The 22,800-nt window shown below is 38.9% G+C and overlaps 1 protein-coding gene across 11 annotated transcripts in view; it reads right to left on the reverse strand.

Annotated features, from left to right (window-relative positions):
* The window catches only part of DLG2 (discs large MAGUK scaffold protein 2), a gene marked incomplete at its 5' end in the record, with an annotated part of 1,947,716 nt that overhangs the window by 607,175 nt on the left and 1,317,741 nt on the right, over positions 1 to 22,800 (reverse strand). For all 11 annotated transcript variants that reach the window (XM_081100118.1, XM_081100117.1, XM_081100121.1 and 8 more), the window contains one exon: positions 10,243 to 10,293. In XM_081100118.1, the coding sequence (XP_080956244.1) occupies positions 10,243 to 10,293 (51 nt within the window). The remainder of the gene's footprint in view (positions 1 to 10,242; positions 10,294 to 22,800) is intronic.

The raw sequence follows: 22,800 nt of genomic DNA on the forward strand, positions 1-22,800 counted from the left end.
GTCTTGTCACTGTGGGACACAGACTGTGGGATAATTCTGGAGACGGTTGAAGTGGTTGGAAGAAAAGCTCTAAGAAGGACTGAGGTTACATTTTCTGTCAGCCAGACAGCTGAGCTACAGAAAAACGTATCTATGATTTGTTCAGTCATGGTTTGTTCAATTACAAGTAACAAACCCCCAGCTTTTACTATTTCTCAAGATCTAATACTTAGTGATTCAGGTATGATTGCTGGGCCCTATGCGGTATCGCTCCTTGGGTCTTTCAGTTTCAATAGGCTCAGAACCAGTACCTCCCTGACCCAGAACTCTCAGGACACCCCTGAGTTAGAGCTCTTCCTGCCAAACCTCCTTAACCACCCACAACTTCTTGATAACGAGTCCTGGAAAGAGATCTATTCCAACTAGAACATTCAACTTGGCAATGATAGAGTTTTGTCATTTCTCTGTGAGTCTTTTTCTTGTATATTCTGTCTAAAAGCTGTTTGTTTTAGAAGTACCATTATGCTGGTAATAATCAAGGGCATGTTAAAGAAATATGTGGGTAATAGTGTAACAAGAAGTTTACAGAAGGAAATATATAGCCAGTTAACATGATCTGAGGGGACTACGGCTCAGACTAATGCACTGGAAGAGAGCACTTGTTAATGCAGAGGGCTCGTAAGGTGAAAGAAGATAACTCAGCTGGGAGCTTATAAAGAAAAATGGAGAAGGTTGGAGTCAGCAGCTGAATTGCACCAAAAGGTATTTTGTGCCAATTCGTCTAAATCAGCTCTTTGAGGTATGTTTACTAGACAGTCCTTAATCCTGAGACTTTGATGCTTACAAGTAAAGAAAAGTTAGATTAATGACCCCTTAAATGTCTGCAAACTGTATTCTAACAGTCGGTTTTTTGTCTGACATCTGAGTCTAATGGTTAACACCGCAAAGTACTTGTCACATGTGCAAAGATTATTGGCTCCCAAATCAGAAAGATTTCTAGACAGTAGAGACCTAAATTCATAGACCTGTCAGTGGCCATTCACTTTACCTGTCACTCTCTTTTTTTATTGCTCTTTTATTTCTGGGAGCTGAAACGCAGTAATGGGTTACTTTAAAGGAGATGGTATGTGTAAGCTTTGGGATATTAAGGTTTACTGCAACCTGCCAACAGTATTGTACCGGAGAGCTTAGCTTTATGACCTCACCTTAGTGGTGAGAGACATGACTAGAATTTAGAAGACTAGAGAATTGAAGCAAGGCAACATTTACTTTGAGAGCATAGGACATGACTTAACAACCTCAGCATAGTTAAACACCAAGATACATTAGTATAGGTCCACTTGCTGGCAAGTTACAATGCTTTATTTGAACTGGTCTGGCTAAGAAGAATTTCAGGGAAGGCTCATGAAGTTATTAGAAAGACAGTGGTGTCTGGTTGGGTCTTTAAGACAGTCATAACAGGAAAGAGCACTTGTTCCCTCTCTCTTTCCTATATCATTTCTCTGGCTCTCTAAGAGGAGGACTCTGATTGGTTCATTTTGACTCAGGTGACAGCCTCTGAACTGTGCATCAAATCACTAATACAAGTTTTAAAAATTAAAGCTTTCCCATGCTCTACCCCCCAAGATTCTGATACAGTTGGTATGGTCAGGGCTCAGGCTCAATGGTAGTTTTTACCAGCTCACCAGGGAATTCCCATGAGTAGCTCCAGACCAATCAACTGTGTGACCATGGGTGTTGTGACTGATTGTCTTCCCCAGAACCACATGGTTGGAATGGGGAGAAAAGTTCTGAAGAAGGAGGATGTTCTTCCTGCTAGTTTTAATGTCCAGATACAACAATAGCTGCTCACAATGTTATATGTAGAGATCGAAGATGGAAGATCATTAGAATAGAATATTTTAAGGAGGATCAGAGCATCTGTAGAAAATATCGTAGCCTAAAGCTGTTGAAAACAAAATACACTGTAATGGCTTTTCTAGGTTGGAACTACATTATTATTGTGAATTAACAAAGAAGAAAATACAGAACTACAGTAGCACTGGATTATTCTATAAGAAGCTATGCCTGCAATCTCAAGGGCAGATTCCACTGAGAAACACAACATGCTTTAAAAATACATTGATAACTAGGTATCTATATTTTAAAATTATTTAACTGAACTAGAATGAGAATGTGCTACAGCTGACTACATAAAAGCTGAAACCAAATCAAATATAATTGGGACTCTTATGTTTAATTCCTGTTATTATTAATTAAAAAGGGCTAAAGAGACTCAGAGAAAAATCAGAAATTTAGAATCCCAAAGCCTCTACATTATTTGAAGTAATAGGCCCTTAATTCCATTTAAATTTAGAAATTTTCATCCTTATGAAAGTTCAAAAATGTGAGAAAAACAAGTTGGGCTTAAGTAATTCAGACATTCAATGACATTCTAATTAATTTGGAGAGTATGTCAATAGACAGCTTTAATGAATCACTTCTTACCTGGCAATTCACAAATACTGTTTTCAAAATTCCCATGTTACCTAACTTATACCCAAAACTTGGTTCATCTATAGGAATTTGCAGCATGTGGTAAATCAGTCACTTTTCTCTACAGTATAAATCTGTTTGTTTTCGCATGGGTTAAATAAGTAACAGAAGCCAATGATTTATATTTGGGAAGAGGGTTCAGATCTTCAAAATTTCTTAATTGTAAAAGAATATCCTTGACTTGTCATACAGAACATTCAAATAGTATCACATGGCCATACATTCTGCAGCTGTCAGGAAAACACTCCAAATGTTCTTTCTTTTGGGGAGGCTGGGGGCAGGCCTGGGAGGAGGTGGCAGATAGACAGTCTCTTCAATATATCTGCTAAATTGTAGTCATGCATGTTGGTCAGGGTTATGAAGGCATGATGAATCTATTATCCATGCTGGGTCAACTAGCTTCTCTTGATATAAATTATATTAGAGGTTCATAACCTATTAACTTCATACTTGGATAATAGACAAATCACTCAGAGGCATGGACTTTAAACTCCACTACCTTTGTTAATGTCATCAAAGCCCAGGGTATCAGCAGCTTGAAATATCACAGTTGCCCATCTCTGAGAGGTACAGATTATGTTAATAAAAGGAATTTGTTGGGTTATAGTCCAGGCCTCTTGGACTCCTCTGCTCTCGCAGGCATTTTTCCATCCTACAAAACAGCAGAATCTGTTCTTCTAACAGTCTTAACATATTTTAAATCATCTCCTCCTACATCACCACTCCAGAATTTAGCGATTAATTATGTCTTAAATGGCATAGCTGCATCATCTCTGGAATTCTATGAAATGTATACCCAATATCGCAGCCAAAGTCATCTTTTTGAAACACAAATATGATTGTCACTTTTCTGCTTAAACTTCTTCAAAGGCTTTCCATTGTCCTCACAATGAAATCGAAACCCTTCTGCTTGTTGTCCAAGGCATCTTATTCTCAACCTTCTCCATCGCTTTAGCATTGTCTCTGAGTCCTTCTTATAACTATAAGTGCAGTCATTCTAAACTAGTTGCAATTCCTTGAGCATGCTTCTTTTCCATGGACCCTTGAATATTTGCACCTGCTATTCCCTGTCTGAAAGGCTGCATTCCTCTACTTGCATTCCCATAGCTAGCATCCTCTCATCCTTCAATAAGCCAGCTCAGGTTTAATGCCTCAGGGAAGTGCTCCATTCTGGGCCAGGTATCCTCATGGTTCTTTTTCATGGTTTCTGCCTATTAATTCTCCTTGTCCTCTGCCAGACTGTAAAATACTATGAAGCAAGGACTGTGACAAGTGCCTTTGCTCAGTAAATGCTTCACAAAGGTACATAAAACATTTGTGAGATTCACCATAAGTACCACGTGGCCAATGCCATGAATGATGCTGACACAACCTTGAATTGCCCAGTGGCTTTCCCTCTTCTTTTTATGTCATCATGGCAGTATAAAGAAAACTATAATAAAATTCCTTTCATCAAGAAATTCATAGGTCAGTGGAAAAGACAAATTTTATTAATCATTTAATATAAAAAGTTTTCTACTTGTGTTAATTTATGAAAGGGCACCTTGCCCAAAAGGGAGAGTCAAGGAAAACTTCTTGGAGGAAATGACACTTGAGCTTAATTCTGAGGGCAGTTTAACTCAGTGGCAATGAGCTAAGTGAAGTTCTAGTATATATTGGGTATGGGGCTGAATTCTAGCTCCATTCTTTAGTAACATTATTAGTTTTGACAAGTTATTTAATTTCTGAGTCTCAGTGTCCTAATTGTAAAATGGAATTAGCAATACCCATCTCATAGGGATGTTACAAATGTGATGAGTTTATTACTAAATTGAATGTTATAGAGATTAAATGCGGAAAAAGTGTAAACTACAAATGCATATAGCAATGACCATAACTTCTTCATCATTAGGTGTCTAACATCTAACAAAGTAACTGGGGAAAAAAAAGAAGAAGAAAAGTTGGTATAAAAGAAGTTATTGCTAGATTAATGTAAATTTCTCATTGAAACTTGGAAGCTATCTATCTATCTATATTTATATCTACCTCTCTATATCTCTCTATATCTATCTATATCTATATCTATATCTATATCTATATCTATCTATATCTATATATAAAAGAAGTAATATGCAAATGAGTTCAGGACTTCGTAATGGTCACAACCAGCTCAGGAGGAGGGGCCAGGCGTGGCCCTGAGCCTGAGAGAACAACACAGAGGGGCGCTTGCTCCGAGCCTCTGACGTGGCTGGGGACAGGCCCCCAGTAGACACACACACACATACATACATACACACACACACACACACACACACATACACACACGGGGTGCCTGCTCTGAGCCTCCGATGCAGCTGGGGACACCCCAGCAGACACACACACACACACACACACACACACACACACACACACGGTGCCTCCTCCGAGCCTCCATGGCCAGACTGCGCCTTAGGCCCACTCTTCATGGGGAGCGGGCCTAAGCCATCAGTAGGACATCCCCTGAGGGCTCCCGGACTGTGAGAGGGGGCAGGCTGTGCTGAGGGACCCCTAACCCCCAGTTAATAAATCTCGTGCACCGGGCCTCCAGTGTTTTTAATAAGCTTCCTTAATGATTCTGACAAATAACACATGTGAGAATTATCCTGTTAACACAAAGAAAATGTTAAGAATAACAGCTGTGCATGCTGTTCTAAATCTTTATATTAACTAATTTAATCATTACAAGGGCCCCAGGAGGTGAAAACAAAGTCTTCAGCCTCATTTTCAAATGTGAAAGCTAAGGCACAGAAAGGCTGAGTATTCAGCTTGAATTAACTCAACCAGTAAGCGACAGAGGCAGGTTCCAAACGAAGGCCATATGTCTCTAACCTCATGAAAAGATCTGAGGAGATATTTTTTCATGCAGATAGAGTAACATATAGGAAGGCCTAGAGGCGGGAAAAGCTTGGCTTTTTTTTTTTTAAGAAATGATGCAGATTGGCAAGAGTAAAATATATTCAAAGAGTTGGTGGTGAGGGCATAGTGTTGGAGAGAGAAGTAGGGTCATATTGTATAAGGCCTTGTAGATGATGATGATGAATGTAATTCTCACCTCTTGGAGAGTTTGAAGAATAAAAGTGGTATGATATGGTTTATATTTTTTAAAATATGACTCTGGCTACTTTGAGGAGAAAAGTGGTCCAGGCGTGGGATGATATTGGTTTGGACCAGGATTCAGCAGAACAGGTGGCAAGATGTGATTGATTTTAAAATCTATTTTTATGTTTGTACCAGTAGGGCTTGCTCTGGATGCTGAGGGGAAATGCACAATTAAGCAAGATGTCTAGATCAATTTTTTTTCGCCTGAATAATAAGAAAAATGATAGAACCAACTCGTTTAAATGAAGAATATTAGGCTAGAAGCAGCTTTGGCCCTGAGGGTAGGGAGTGCAGGGAAATAATAAATTCTATTGGGAACATACCAGAGATGCCAACTGGACAGTTAGCTGTCCGAATTTGGAGTGCAGGGGAGCTCATGACTGCAGATTTAGGAATCACCAGCTGGTAGCTGGAATTTAAAGTCGTGGGTCTGGATGAGATCACCTGGAGAATGAGAAGAGACTGAGTCTATTCACTGGATTTCTGGAGTGCCCCAGCATTTAGAGTTGGAGCCAGCAAGGACACAGGAAAAGAGCACTGATGAGGTGGTGGATAAACAGGAGTGTTTTGTTCCAGAAACCAAGGAATTGACACTGTTGAGGAAGGAGGCAGTGACTGTTGCATCAAATGCTGCTGAGAAATCAGTCAGAACTGAGAACTGATACTTGAATTTAGCAAGATGGAACCTGGTGTGACTTTGATAGGGATGGTATTAGGACTGTTGTGGGGATGAAAACATGAAAGAGGTTAAAATAAGAAAATGAGGTAATAAATAGACAATTTTCTTAGTTATTTGGTAAAATAAAATAGAATAATAAGGCAGTAATAGGAAGGGAACTTTGGGTTAGGGACTGTGTGTGTGTGTGTTAAGATGACAGATATTATATGATATTTAATATGATGTATTAAATTTATCCAGGAAAAAGAGAGAGAGAAACTGATATTATAGGAGAGAGAGGAGAAAACTGCAGAGGCAGACTCTTTAAATGGATGAGAAGTTACAGAGTCCATGCGAAAAAGGAAGAGCTGACCTTGGGATGAGCAGGGAAAACTCCTTCCTTGTAACAGGGAGAGCACACTAGCAGACCTAGTGGTAGGAACATGAGGTGGTTTTCATTTGAGTGCTTGGGTTTTCTCTGGGACAATGAAGAGATGTCAACAGCTGAGCCTGAGGATGAGGAAATTGGTGGTAGAGATCTGATGAGGGCAAATAAGATCTGAAATTGCTGTCCTAGAGAATGAGAAAGTGATTTTTCTAAAGAAATGTATAAGAACAGCTAGGATGTTTGGAGGGTCCATTTGAAATCGATGGTTATAATTTTAAAGTGAGATGAGTAAGCACTTCTGTAGCCAGGTTCAGCTGCCCGGGTGCTGGCATGGAGCATGTAGGAAGGTGTTGGTTTAATCATGGTAGATAAACCAGAGATGAGGTTTTGTGGGATGAACACAAGAAAATGAGGAGGATAAAAAATGTTGAAAGTACGATAAGAACAATTGGAATATATGGGAGGAAATGGGGGGCATAATGAAGGATAAAAACTCAAGGGAAATGATGGAATCAATGATGCAAGATCCCAGTGGGGTTGAAGAAGTTTTGGAATGAGGTATAAGAATAAACAACGAACACAACGAGGAGGTGCTGTACAGAGAAGATGATACTTAACATAGAGGTTTTGGGAGAGGGGGGCAATGAATGGCAAGGATAAGCTTTAGAGTACAACTAGAGTCCCTATGACAGGGAGGGAGCCCGGGAGGTGACATGCTAGATCATGAAGCAAATAAGTGTCAGAACCCAAACTAGAACACACAATGGTCATATTCCTCCTGAATGTTGTACCTCACACCAACATTAGCTTCTAATTATTTTTTGACCTATAAAGCCAGGGTAACTAAATGGCGGGGCATTGGAGATGCTAATATGTGTGGAGGGTGGAGAGAGCGAAGGGTTGGTCTCATGAGTCTGAGATTGGTGCAAAGAGGGCCCTATGTATAGAAGGGCTATCCTTGTTTGTATGTATATATGTATGTAAGTATATATTAATTTATTTATTTTTCAAACTGTAAGAGAAAGTTTATTTAGAGAGCCACAGAGGGAGGGGCAGAGGGGGGTGAAGAGGGAGAGAGGGAGGGAGAGAGAGAAAGACAGAGATGAGAGGTGGAGAGAGAGAGAGAGAGAGAGAGAGAGAGAGAGAGAGAGAGAGAGAAGAAATACTTTGAGAAATGAGAGGGAGGAGAGGTTTGGGAGTACTGAGGGACACGTGCCCTTGTGAAAGAAGGGGTGGGGAGAGACACAGGCCTGCTCCATAGAGAGATCCACCCATGCTGGTTTAATGCTCTCCTGTTGCCATCTTTTAATTCTTACAGTTTTTTAAACCAGAGCACCACTTTTCATTTTGTACTGTGCCCCACAAATCATATAGCCAGTTCTGGAGAGGACCTTAGTAATCTTCACATTTAGACAAATTTTCCATAAGCTTTAATTTTCTCCATTTAGCATGCCATTAACATTTTATCAGAGTTCATAATGTAAGTTTTAAAATACCCATCTGGCAAACACTTAACTTTCAATGTAAATTTCCTTTTAAAACCACTCACACTCAATATAAATTAGACAGAGTGATAAATTCCCTGACTCAGGAAAGTGAAAAATCAAAAGAAAAAAATATATTTAAGTGTAGGTTTAGAGTGTAAATTCACACTAGAATTAAAGCTTAAGAAATAAACTTTCAGTTTTGTTTTTTAGAATAAATATATGTTTGTTATGGAAGTTTTAGGAAATAAATATAAGTAAAAAGATAAAACAGAAAAATCACCCCAAAAATTCTCAATAAGACTTAACCACTTTTAACATTTTGGTGTGTATCCTTCTAGGCTTTATGGATATATTTATAAATGCATATTTTGCATATATACCTTTGTTTGTGCTTCTTTGATTATATTATAAACTAGAGGCCCAGTGTACGAAATTAGTGTATGAGGGGCGGGGGTCCCTAGGCAGGCCTGCACCCTTTCACAATCTGGGATCCCTGTGGTATCAGGCCTAAACTGCCTAAACTGGCAGTTGGACATCTCTCTCACAATCTGGGACCTCTGGCTCCTAACCACTCACCTGCCTGCCTGCCTGATCACCCCTAACCACCTCTACCTGCCTGCCTGATTGCCCTAACTGCTCTCCCCTGCTGGCCTGATCCTCCTAACTGCTCTCCCCTGCTGGCCTGATCGCCCCTAACTGCCTCTGCCTCAGCCCCGCCACCATGACTTTGTCCGGAAGGTCATCCAGAAGATGTCCGGTCTAATTAGCATATTACCCTTTTATTAGTATATATATCCTTTTCAACTTCATTTTAATTTATAATGAAATATATATAATTAATCCTCACCTGAGGATATTTTTTCCATTAATTTTTAGGGAGAGTGGAAGGGAAGGTAGGAGAGGGAAAGAGAGAGAAACATCAATATCAGAGAGAGACACATTGATTGGCTGCCTCCTACACATGCCCTGACCAGGCCTGGGATAAAATCTGCACCCAGATAAGTGTTGACCAGGAATTGACACTCTAACCACCTATCAGGGCTAATTTAATAATATATTTAATAATACATTCTACTTACCTCTCTATACTTATAATTATTTAAAAATACTATAATTTAATACGATTTTCTATTTATATGGACATATAATAATGTGTTATTAAACACTTGTCTTTTTTATTCTTCACTATTATAAAAAATACCAATATGAACACTCTTTATATATTTGTATAATTCAATAAGTACAATTTCTGGGTAAAAAGCATGTCCATTTTAACACTTTTGATACCTTCTTCCAAACTGATACATTGATTGCACCAAGTTCCAGGCCCACTCAATGGCAGTGAATGTTAATCCTCTTAAATTTTTTGCCAATCAGGTAAATAAAAACTATTTAGCATCATTGTTTTCTTTGTTTATAAGTAAGGTTGAACAGGTTTCTGTATGTTACTGGCCCTTTCTTTTGTGATGGATATCCTGTTAATGCCTTTTGGTCTTTTTATTTTTTTTTTTTATTTTTTGTAGGTGGCCTTGGTCTTTCTCTTACTGTTTTGTAAAATATCTTTACATACTAGAGTTGTGCTGCACAGAATTTCCCTAAATTTTCAAAGCCATGCCAAGGCTCTAACAGCATATTTTCAGAGATCTGCAGGGTTACTGTGTTTTTCTCAATAGGGGTGCTTTTAAAATCCATCACTTATTTTGTTTTTAAACTTAAAAATGCATGGTAATGGTAATTATAAAGACAGTGTTAATATCACATAAATAAAAAAAATTCATACTGTATCTAAAATGTATATCAAAACAATAGGAGAAAATACTGCACTAGTTCATGGAACATTTCTATCTTTTCATTTGCTCCAAAGCCTGGCAATGCATTCTATATACTGAACATTCTGGTTATTTGGTCTGTTTGTCCCCGGGCCTTCCACTGAAAGAATTTTATTAATATTCTCATTGTGAGCCCTGTTGGAAACTTCCAGGGTATAATATACAATTGTGTAATTTTGCAAGACAAACCATTAGGATGCAGAATGTGGAAAGCAAGATTGGGGCTTTGGATTATTGGATTTTTCTTACCCTCTCCAAAGTAATTTCTTCAAACTCATATTCAATTTCTGTCCCATTGACCTGTAAATAGGGAAAAAAAGAGAGAGAACGATTAAATACATACTGAGATGGAGACAGCATTATCTTAAATAACATTTGGGAGTTAAGTTTCATTCTGGCTATGAATAAACCACACTTTTTTGATATGTGATTATATTTAAATAAATTATAATCCAAGCTACTCTAAAATATATGAATGAGACTCTAACAAAAAATAATCAAGCTTATAATATAATAATCCCTTAGAATAATCCCTTAGAATAATCCCTTAGAATTTTGCAATATTTGTGGGACAGAGAACAATGTAAAATATGCATTGTGAATTGACAAAAGAATAAGCCACCCAGCAACAATGTCACAGTTGTAAGGAAATTTTTTTTCCTAATGTATTTTAAAATGTCTATGAATTAACACTAATATACTAATTTAAAAAAATCAGCTTTAAGGGCAGCACAACCGAATGTCATTTTTTAATCTAAAGTATCATTAAGAATGACCATGTCACATAAGAAAGCCTTTCTTTATTGGCTTAAGCTCAGGTAATTCATCCCTATTATCCTCTCATTATATTTATTAGGAAGCCCTGGACCATGTAACTATGCCCATGTACTTCAGTTGCAATAAAAAACAGAGCAAAGTAGGACATGGTCGAAATTCTTACTGAGATACTTTTAACCATCCAACCAGCCTTTGAATTCATTTGAACTTAAAGAAATACGTTTTACATATAGCCAGGTAACATATAGCATAGGCTTTAGATTTCAACAGATGTACATACAGCATATATCAAGAGCTGCTTTAAAATAATCCAACAGATATTCAATTCCCATTCTTATCTATCACAGAGTCCTTTTGAGCCAGGCAAAACTTCTAAGCAAAAACATTCTCAAATCACTGGTTTCTTTTTTCATATATGTGTTGGTAATATTAGTAATATTTAGGAATCTCCAAGAAAGACTAATTTTTAACTATAAAACTGTTGTTGTTGCAGAGTTCTCATTTCAGTTGACTTTCCCTTCCATACAAAAATTTAAACAGTTTTTTCAGATTGAGAGTTATATGGAGGCAAGGATGGGATAGTCTACCAGAGAGCCTGGCAAGAAAGAATTGATAAAACAAACAAACAAAACAGTGAATGAATGACTTGATGAATGGAATGCTTCATTCATTTATCTGACTTAAAAACGCAGATAACTATGAATTCACTTCCCTGGGGAATTGGAATGTAGTAACATCAACTGGAGATGTAATTATAACTATAATAAGCAAATACAAAGAATGACAATATACTTTATTTATGTGTGTCCACCAGCCACTTAGAACATGTTTTTGATTTTCTAATTACATGAGCTAATTGGTGAATCACATTTTATTGTGTTACTACATTATCAAACAGCCCTAAACCAAATTTGATTTTCTGGGCTTCAGCAACTTAATGACTCATAGAAGAGGACTTGATGAGGTTAGAAAGCTTTAGCAGCTCTATGGAGGTTTTCTGTTCTTCACATTTAAAAATACAAAACAAAACTCAAATCCCCTGTATGTGTGTATTTTCACATTATTCTCTTTGTTTGTTTTTATAACTTTGTTGAATTAATAGAGGGCGGGCAGAAAGAGAAGGCTGAATTGATGTGATATGTTTTAATTCTCTCAGCAGGGCTCCTTGAAGCTTTGCTTTGCTTCAGTGCATCTCTAGAGTGAAGCCCCTTCACATTATTAAAGCACAGCAAACAGGGAAGAAAAAAACAACTTCAAAGAGAAGAAAACAGACTCCTGATAATAAAATATAAGACTCGGGGTGAAAGAAATTCTTTTAGGTGATGCTTGAAAGACAAATAGATTTTAGTGGCATATGTTGCATGGTCATGGTCTACAAAAATCTTGGCTTAACATTTCTATGATCATACACGCTGAGTTATAGATCCTAGGAGCATTAGTATACGGATGTTCCCTGCTCAGCTCGATGGACTATTGCAGGCTTATATCTACATCATGGGTCTTCTAGTTTCAACCCAAGAAAGTAATGTCATTTGCCTAATTCAATAGCATCCAGGATATGTCTTCATATGAAGGGATAATGCCATCGGGGTTTGAATGTAACCTTGTTTTTAAAAGAAAGCATCCCATGACTTCACCAGAACGTAGTAAAACTATAAAGGTCTGAAGGGTTTTTGGCATAGGCGAAGCAATATTTCAACCTTTAATTGAGGAACATTTAAAACATCTTTTTTCAAGAGTCCAGTGTGGGAGTTCAGGAAAGACATTTAAGAGGTCCTAGTGCCCATTCTTTCATCACTAGGAGAGCATAATCTATGTTTTGCCTAAGGACCCCTAAAACAACAAATCCTACAACCTCCCTTGGCAAAGACCTTGGAGGAAAAAACAGGAGAAGGAAGACCTAAGAATACCTCCATTTAAGACATTCATGAAAGTTAAGTGACTTTTCAAATGAGTACACCAATACAATATTCTTTACATATTTTCCCCCACATTTATTTAAAGGAGTGGTTGCTTATCAAGAGGTAAGAACCAAAAGGTATGAAAAGTATTTCCTCCTAGCCATAGTTTTGTGTATTCTCAACAAAACAAAAGACCCTCCACCCTCTTGTGTGGTGATTTACAGACAACTGTCTGAACTTGCCTGGTGGCCTTACTCTGCCCCCATCAGTTCCTGCCTTTCAATTCACAAAGTTCTCTTCCTAGGAAGAGCTCTGCCGAATACAATTGTTTGCTGTTCTGGACCAGTGATATTTCCCTGGTAATATTTAATGCCTAGTAATGTTTAATGCCTCTGATAGTGTGGGGCCTGGACAGCTGCATGGTGAGGGTTTCTGTTATTCCAGCTCTGAGCTGTGTCTGGGACCAACATTTACAGTCTCCTCTCCACCTTGGGAAAAGAAAAGTGAGAGGGGCTGGCCATTCTGTAGACATGGAGGATCAATAAAGTAGATGGAATTTCCCAGTTTTGAAAAATCTGTTTTTTCTTCAAATACATTCTTTTGTCTGAACCGAATGGTTCTGCAGTGACAGCTGGTAGGTTTCTATGGTGGCCAGAAAAGCAAATTAATGCCACACATTGTCCTGTACTGTTCTGGGCACGTAGCCTTCCTGGCATCATAGGGAAGTAAAGACAAGTGAATGACCCACTCAAATTCAAACTCGGTATTTAAAGTTTTAATTTCGTAAACTTGGAATGTTTTACATGATTCTTTCATCTCTGACAGCCTTTAGTTAATTTCACTGCCCTTTTTTCCCCTTCAGTGCTCTAGTAACCACCTGCCTGAATGATAATATAAGTTGAATTTGAGATGTATTTTCATCTCCCAAAAAGAGGTTTTTCATGAATAACACATGTTAATTATTCCACATTTAATGCTCTTTAATTGGAAGCGTAAGTAGTGATTTTTCTATTTCTTTTGTTCTTTGCTACACTAGTAATTTTATTAAAACTAACAGCATATTAAAATCTGCGATGAATGAGTTTTTATACATCCCCATATCAAATATTACAGCAAGAGCTAAAATAGGAATATCAAACTTCTTAAGACTAAATACAATTCTACTCAATGAACAATTATTGAGCATACATGATTTGTTACGCGGTGTTAACAGAGACTGAGGAAATAAAATATTTTTAAGATATGATCCCTGGTTTTAAGAAACAGAGTCCTCAAAGAGGCTCCAAACACAAACATATTCAAGCCCCATAGAAGGGTGATACCCAATATACAAAAGAGGTGGCTCCACTGTTTCCACATGCAAGATCTATACATCTCTATTTACTATTTGTTCTATCCAGAAAGTTATCACTTAACAGTTTTGTGAAATTATGCAAACTTTAAGCAAAAGGACATATAACACCAATTTTACCATAGGCTGATTGGTATAAATAAGAGTTAATACCATCTCATCAACATTATAACTGAACAATGTTGAATAAAACAACATTATTTGAGGACCTTCTGTATATAGAATTGATTCCTTAGCATTATAGTACATGATAAATAATGTACTAATTATGCCCTTTATTATAAGTAATTATGATGTAAGAAACATGCTTTGTTTCTGAATCTGTTCTAGGTATTTATTCTTCAGCATCTTTGCCACAGATATCTTTGACACAAACATTTTCACAGCACAATTAATTGGCTATAAGTTAATTTTGCCATAATACAGCTCAAAGTTTGGGGTGTTTTTTGGTTAGTTGGTTTCATTTTTCCATTGAGTAATCAATCAACCAAGTTTGGCATATTTAATATATTTAAGCTAGTTGCCAGATTTGTTTCATTTCCCGTTAAGGAAGTTCTTGCACCTACTCCCATTTTTACACATATAAATATTAGCTAGCTCTTCCAATGGTCCGTAATGTGGCAAGTAGGTATGGTGGTGGTGGTCTTAAAATAGTTATAATTTCTTTCAAGTGGCGATGAATTGTCCCAAGAGTTGGTTTTTCATTTTGAAAACACACGATCTTGGAAGAGAAGGAGAAGTCAAAGGCCCTCTTTGAGGGTGCAGATTTAGTTAAGCCCACATTTCTCACAGAACAAGAAATGCGCTCAGATACAATCCACAAAATAAAATTAGTTATTTGAGTAGTTTTGCCATGAAGCTGCATACATTTTAAATAAAGTCTCCTTAATTTTGTTATTCCTTTTTTTTTTTTTTACAGCAAAATTGCCTTACAACCATTAGTTATGGCAAAAATGCTTGTAGGCCAAGGTGTCTACGGCAAAGATGTTTATGGTGAAAATGCTGGACATGGTCTGAATGTCATAGTTTTAGTGTACTATAAAGCTGCTGTTGGACTTTGGGAGGAATGTGATGATCATGGGGACTAGGAAATCTGGTTTCATGGCTTCTTGCCCCTCTCAGAGCAAACAGGGCCCATGCCACTCTGCTTCATCTCTGGCAACAGCATATACCAGTGTCAGCACTCAGATGCACAGCAGCTATGTGAATGAGGAGATAGAAAAATCAAAGAACCAATAAAAAATTATTGCATGGGTAAAACTTGATGCTCTCAAAAAAGACTCTGCTTGCCAGTGGGGATGTAGTTCCTACAGAGTCCAGGCCTTTCAGCATCCCCAGCTTAGATATCATCACCTCTGAGAGCACTCCTGAGCTCTTGTTAGGAGCCCTTACTGCACAGAGTCATAGCCATCATCAAATGGACCAGCAATTCTACACACGTGCACGTGCACGCGCGTGCACATACACACACACACACACACACACACACACACACAGTTTGCATTCCTCTTGCTTAGTATCTTGCCAATATTTATCTTTCCCATTGGAGGACCTTTTACAACAAATGCCATGATGCTTTAGGCTCCTTATGCTTGAATCTCCTCTGTGTACTCTCTTATGCTCAGCAGATAAGAACATAGGTTCCAGAGAGGAAAAAAGATATAGATTTGAATCTTAGTCCCAATATTTATGAGATGTGCAAATGAAGGCAATTTCCTTCATCTCTCAAAACATTAATTTTCTCATATGTAGAATGGTACTAAGAAGCTTACAAGTACTTTCCTCATATGGTCATTATGAGGATTATATTAGATAATTTATGTGAAACATTTAGCACACCTCTTCAAGTGATAAAGACATTTCAGCTATAATACCACACCATTCTCTTTATGAAATTGTTTGGAGGAACAAATAAGATTACATATTATTAACTGTCTAGCACATAGTAGGTCTTTAACATTAAGAGAAATTCCAATTAGTCCTGGATTACCAATCTGCAAGGACCAGAGTATTTATTTAATTAAATATTGAATTCTTGCTAATTTCCTCAACAATATAAAATATAACCTAATAAGAAAAGTTTCTTTTTTCTACAAAATATACTAAAAACCTCTTCTAACCCAAACACTTCCTTCCTGAACCTATTTAAAATATACTGTCTTGTGAATAGGAATCATCTTAGCTTTCTCTCCTAAAACAGGTCAGCATGGCATTCGCTCAGAATATGATCTCAATTGGACTTTTTCCCAGTCTTCTATCCACTTGCTCTTGCATTTTGTTTTAAACATTTTCTTGCCCAGTCTTGACCATTATGTTGTTCTGCTATTGACACTGACATCCCTAAAGGTGCTTCATTGCATTCCTTACATCACCATCTCTTGGGGACAAAGATTATATGATACTCATTTTTGGTCCACTGTAGCTTCTGGCACCATGCCTCATTCACAGCAGGTCTCCAGAAGAATCTTTAGGAACGAGTCACCTGAGAACTCCAGAAATTGAACTGTAACTAAACTCTTTTCCATTTTCAAGTAAGTTAGACAGCCCTTAACTGTCTAACTTTTCCTTTAAAATAAGGCTTGAATTAATCCCTCCATCTCAGGAAATTTGTTTACATGCGTGCATTGGTAATGTTTAATTTAAATAATGAATTAAAACATTAATCTAACATTTATTGAGCACCTACCATGTGTTAAGTAGAATGATAAGCCCTGGAGTTACAAAGGTGAGTGAGATATAGTTCTTGCCCTCGAAGACTCAGTTTAGCAGAGGAAACAAATGAATGGAAACATTCAACAACGTGATAAGGGTGCTGGGGGAGAGGGCGGGTGCCTGTAGATGAGAGTAGCAGCAGGGGTGACACAGAGGAAGGAGCAGGTAATTTCACCTCGAGGGAATCAGAAAACGCTACCTAGAAAGGGGCCATGGACGGAATGTTTTCATGGGCAGGTGCTCATCAGATGGGTTGGAAAGAGACCGTCCTATCAAGACGTGAGGGGCAGCATTAACTACTTCCTCAGAGTGCTCTTTAGAGAGACCATTGGGCTTAGTGTCAGAAGACCGGTATTACAGCCTTGATTCCATGATTTGACATACTGGTAACCTTAGGCAAGGCATGGTGCTTTAATTTTTTATGTAGATAGATTATTTCTGAGGTCCCTCCCATTTCTGACCTTCTGACATCAGGGTTTTCTTCCTATCTACTGTTTAAATCATATTTACTTTGTCACTTTAATCAAGGTTCCCCTGCCCAAATTTTAGGATGGATATTTTTCTATTAACCTCTTTTCCAAAGAGCTCAATCAGCAACCCATAATACTACCAACTGATAGCTCTCTGAAGTCCATGAATGACTGCCATGTCTCTTCCTAATCTGTGAGGTTGCCCATCAGCGAAGAAACGAAACAGCAGTATCACTCACTCTCCTTGACTACACTCAAGAACATCACCAGAAGTACCATCTCTACTTCTACTACTCAAAGATCTCCAGGCTTCTGGGGAAATAAAATGTAGCTTTTTCTCTTTTAAAAAGAATAAAAAAGTAAGGGAGTTCACTCTAATCTAAAACAAAGAACAACTGGAGAAGAACAATGTTCATTATTTCCATCTTTTCATCACATTTAGCTTTAATGTCTCTCCTGGATGGATGAGAAACAATCAAGTGCTGAGAAAATTAAAGTCAACCTACCAGCATGGCAACTCTAATCAGGACAAGAGCATCATTAGACAAAGGCTGGAGGTGTGCAGGCAACATCTACACTGAACATCACTTTCTGTTATTAACTAACTAGAGGCCCGATGCACGAAATTTGTGCATGGGCCTTGGCCCCCACCCGCTGCCACGGAGGCCACCTCTGCCTAGGACCCCACCCTCAGCGGCTTTGTCTGGAAAGAAGGACATCCAGAAGGACGGAAGGTCTAATTAACATATTATGCTTTTATTATTATAGATGCCCCTTTCCCAGACTATCCTCACTGCCTGAAATTGGGTCCTCTTTTCATATCAAGAGGAATTGTCACAGAGAAATGAAAAGCTTAGTTTATGGAATCTAAAAGGCTGGAATTCCAATACCAGTTCTGCTACTTACAAGCTGTTAGAATTTATTTTTGTTATATGTTATACACATTTGTCTAAGTGTCAATATTCATTTAAACACTTAGAAGTAAGCAAAAGATTTTTCTGTTTAAGCTTTGTAAAGCACCTGTTTTAAGCTAAGATATGCAACTGCATATTTTATGATATTATTCAGTTATAATGAGACTGGTTTAAAATATGCAGTTTTACAAGAAGCTAATTACAGCATTTCTTACTCTTAATAAACACTCTTAAACTATAAAAATAATTATTGATATTCTCAGTTAAGATTCTAATTTTTGTAAGAGCACTATTCCTATTATTCAACTAATTGTGCTAGATAAGCAAACCCTGATTTCAATTTACAACTTCTAATCTTAATTAATGAAATTTCTGAGCTCAGTGAACTGCTAAATCATAGCTCCAACTAAATAGAAAAAAAAATAATCAGTATCCTATAATCTATTCCATTCTGAAACAATTTTCTTTTGGTTTTGTTATTTTCTCTGCCTCTGTTATTAAGACTTTATAACACACAGAACTTTGGGTCTAGGAAAGTGGTCATAGACAATAATTATTATGTGTGTTTTTGTGTAATTATAAACCAGTTTTTTTAAGTAGCTTTTTACCTGTAAAATTGTAATGATTTTTTTTTCTATTTCTGTCAAGAGAAATCAAGGAAAATAGCTTAGGGTTCTTACATGTATAAAAAGAAAGTAATTTTATATATGCAAAGTTGTGTTGATTAAAGGCTTCTGTAATGAAGGAAAAATATAATCACTTAATAAGTTCAGAACTGAATTTGCCTCTGATTTGGAAATGGCACATTTCTTCCCAGCTTTGCTCCCTTGCTTTGTACCATATGCTGGATGGGGTAAGAACAGGTGGTTTTATTGCTTTCACTTGGCTCCAGCCTGAAGCAGGCTGCTTTCTTCTTTGGGATTGAATATTCAGTAAGTTTGAAACATGCTCTTTGAGAGAAAGAAATGGTGTTAAGAACACAATAAATTAATAGTTTAAAGGCATCATACCAGGTTTTTGTCCCATCAAGCCGCTCTCTCACGCACCACTCTCATAGGCAACCCACTTGGTCAAGTACAAGCAAAGTGTCCAAGAGAATCAAGAATTCAAAGCACAGAGAGAAACAAACAAACAAACAAACAAAAAACTAAATAAGTGCTGAACCATAAGATGAGACTTCACAAATATCATGATATAAGCAGATAAACAAGAGTATTTTCTCTTACTTGGGTATAATACATATATAGTATTAGGTAGAATATCAATTTCATCCATTTCTTCATTCTCAACTTCTCTCCTCAAACCCTGCTATCTTGCTTGTGTTCCACCACCATAAAAACACTCTTAAAAATCAACAAAATCTTTCCCACATTTGAATGCAATGATCTTCTCCTTGATTCTCCCTGGTTTTCATGCAGCATTTGATACTCTGGAGTGACTACCACTGGAAACTTCCCTTTCCTCTGTAAGACGGTGGATATCTTCGCTGGTCTCCTCCCTACTGCTCTGTCCACAGCATTTATGGCCATTTTTCCCTTCTGCCAGATGTGCGCATTCACCAAGGTCTGCCCCTACTGTTGTACAATTTTACCTGAGTTTTCATCTTATCCAACTTCTGTGTTCTAAGTAAATGCCCTCATATCACCCCAGTCTCAATAAGTCTAAAACAGAAACAATCATCGTGCCTAATTATAACCACTACTTCCTCCAGTCCACTCTATATGTTTGTCAAGGGAATCCTATTTTTCATTTACATTCTGCACATTTGTCCTATTTCAAGTCCTTATTATTACTTTCTTAAGACAATTGACATAACTTCTTAAAAATATTTATGCCTCAATCATTTTTCAAAATCAGTCTATTCTTTATATATACATTTTTTTAGATGTATCTTCCTAAAAACCAATGTTTTCATCATGTAATTTTGCTGCTCGAGTGGCTTTAAATAATTTTTCTTTATCCTTAAAGGTCATTCTATATCTTCCACCAGCTGTCCTCATTCTACCTTTCTACATACAGACCCTACCTCTTATCTTCTAAAACATTTTCTAGCCAAGGAATTGTATTGAACTTATAGAAAGAACCCCTTTCCTTGGTATCTTTATAAATATGATATACACTACCCTAAATGTCTTTATTTAATTGGTGCTTATTACAATTCTAATTAATTTGGAGAAAATATTTAGAATGCCTAGAATTCCCAGATACTCTGTGAGGTCCTAGGAAGGCAGTAGTGACAAAACAAAGTCCCTGACCTCAAAGAGCTCAATGCTATTTGGAGAGGTGGGAAGCTTCCAATCCTGTCAGCCAAAGGCTGTCTCTTCCATAAAGTCAAAAACTTTGTTCTTGTCAATCCTTGAAAATCATCACTCTTTTGTCTATAATTCTCCTCAAAAAGCAAAGAACAATAGGTAATATTACTGCTGCTGCTTTTTGTTAAGAGTCTACTGCATGCCAGGCACAATCATAAATCAGTTTAATAATTACAATAATACTGAGTGCTAAACATTTTAACGATAATGTCACTGTTGAGGAAGCCAAGTTTCTAAGTTAAATAAATTCTCCAAAGTTACACAGCCATAAGCAACATAAAATATAGGACTGTCTTGTTCATCCTTCTCATCACAGAGTGATGAGAAGTATGTGCTCAACAAAATTTTTTACTTTATTTTTATTGTTTACACTATTACAAATGTCCCCATTTCCTCCCTCCCTTCCTCCCTCCCCCACTGTCGCCCCACTTCCCTTTGGCCATCACCCCACTGTTGTCTGTGTCTATGGGTTATGCATATACGTTCTTTGGCTAATCCCTTTACCTTCTTTCATCCAGTCCTCCCCTCCCCTCTTCCCCTCTGACAGTGCAGTCTGTTGCATGTATCTGTGCTTCTGTTTTGTCAGCTTATTTTGTTCACTAGATTTAACATATAAGTGAGATCATACAATATTTGTCTTTCACTGACTGGTTTATTTCACTTACTATAATACTGTCAATACAAATTTGTTGAACAAAATCAAAGAATGAGTGCCAGTGAGGCAGGCAAAATAATGGGAGCATTTAGTGTTTTAGTTAAGGCAAGCCTAACGTTAAAGCACTAATCTTTCTTCCTGGTCATACATAGCACAGACACTCTCTTGGTGTACAGGGTCTTCCTCAGGGACTACTAGCTCCTTAACTTGCACCTTATCTTCCTGAAATATTGTCCTCCTGTTTGGATGAGATACTGTCTTTTATTTTGTTGTTTTTTTCCTCTGTGGCACCTAGCATAATAATCTAATCTAATAATAGACAAACATGGTAATTGACGGTACCTTTGCTATACTTCCCATTGGCTAATCAGGGCGATATGCAAATTAACTGCCAACTAAGATGGCAGTTAACCACCAACAAAGATGGCGGCTAATTTGCATACTGCAGGCAGGTAGGACAGCGCAAGCCGTCATCCAGGCCCCCATGTGCGACCTGGGGGCGGGAGCTCAGGCAAAGTAATCACTGATCGACTCGCCCTCACCCTTGCCTGCCCACCGGAGACACGTCCCAATATGACCCAGGGGCGGGTGGGGGCTGGGTCAAAGGCAAGCGGTGCGGATTGCCTCGCCGGAGCCCTCGCCCACCCACCTGAGACACAGGGCCCACTCTGAGAGAGATAGAGAAAAAGAGAGAGAGAGAGAGAGAGAGGCAGAATTTGGCATCCCACATCCCTCCCTGATCGACCACTGCGATTCCAAGCCAGCGAGGGCTGCCTTCAGGCCGCAGCTCCAGGTCCCTCACCCCCCACCCCAGGCCCAAGAGCACAGTGCTGGGCAGCGGCACCCAGGGGTTTGGGAATGCACCATGAGGGGCCGGCACGAGGTGTGGGGGGGCTGTGTTTACACCGCCAAGTTCCCCACTTCTGCCCTGGCCCATGCATGCCTCCTCCTTCCCCTCAGAGGCCCAGCCCCTGCCTACATGCTTGCTGGGCAGCCCCAACTGCACCAGGGAGTGAGCCATAGTGATCGGGATGGCCACTTCCTGGGATCGGACGGCCAGACCACGGCCATTCATGAGGGCAATGAGGCCCACGGGGCATGCACAGCCCTCAGGCGGCGGGGGTGGCTGGCCAAGCCGAGTTTGGCTTCAGTGGGGCCAGTGGGAGCCCGTTGAGGCCACCCCAACCCTCACGGGTCCCGGGCGGATGGTGGCTCAGTAGAGAGCAGTGTCTCCATGCATGGTGCCCAGGGGTGGCTGTGAGCTGTTGCAACCCCACCCCACACTTCAGGGAGGGGAGAAGGCTCACAGCTACGAGCACCCTAGGCTACACCACCTGTGCCTCAGCCTGCCAGGTTGGCAAGGTCCACAGCAGGTGAGCTGCTCCCTTCCCCCAGTGGTAGAACAGGGAGGAGAGCGCTGGGTGCAGGGAGGGGACCTCAGCTGGGATCCTCCTGGTGTGGGGAAGGGGCCCAGCCTGGGCCCAGTGGGGACCTTAGGAAGTCTGGCTAAGCAGGCGCTGGTTCATACCAACTCTTACTCTGCCATCTTCCTCCAGCTCTTCAAGCTAGCCCCCCTGCCCCACCTGTCTGGGGCAACGGGCTCTGGGTGACCTCCCTGAGCTCAGACTGTGGACCCAGAGACCTCAAGGAAGAGTGCAGGGACCGGTGTAGAAGTACCAGGGCAAAGTTGCTTCGGTGTCTGGGTGAAGTTTGCA

The sequence above is a fragment of the Myotis nattereri genome (assembly GCF_964212035.1).
Source record: "Myotis nattereri genome assembly, chromosome: 9".
Lineage (NCBI taxonomy): Eukaryota > Metazoa > Chordata > Mammalia > Chiroptera > Vespertilionidae > Myotis > Myotis nattereri.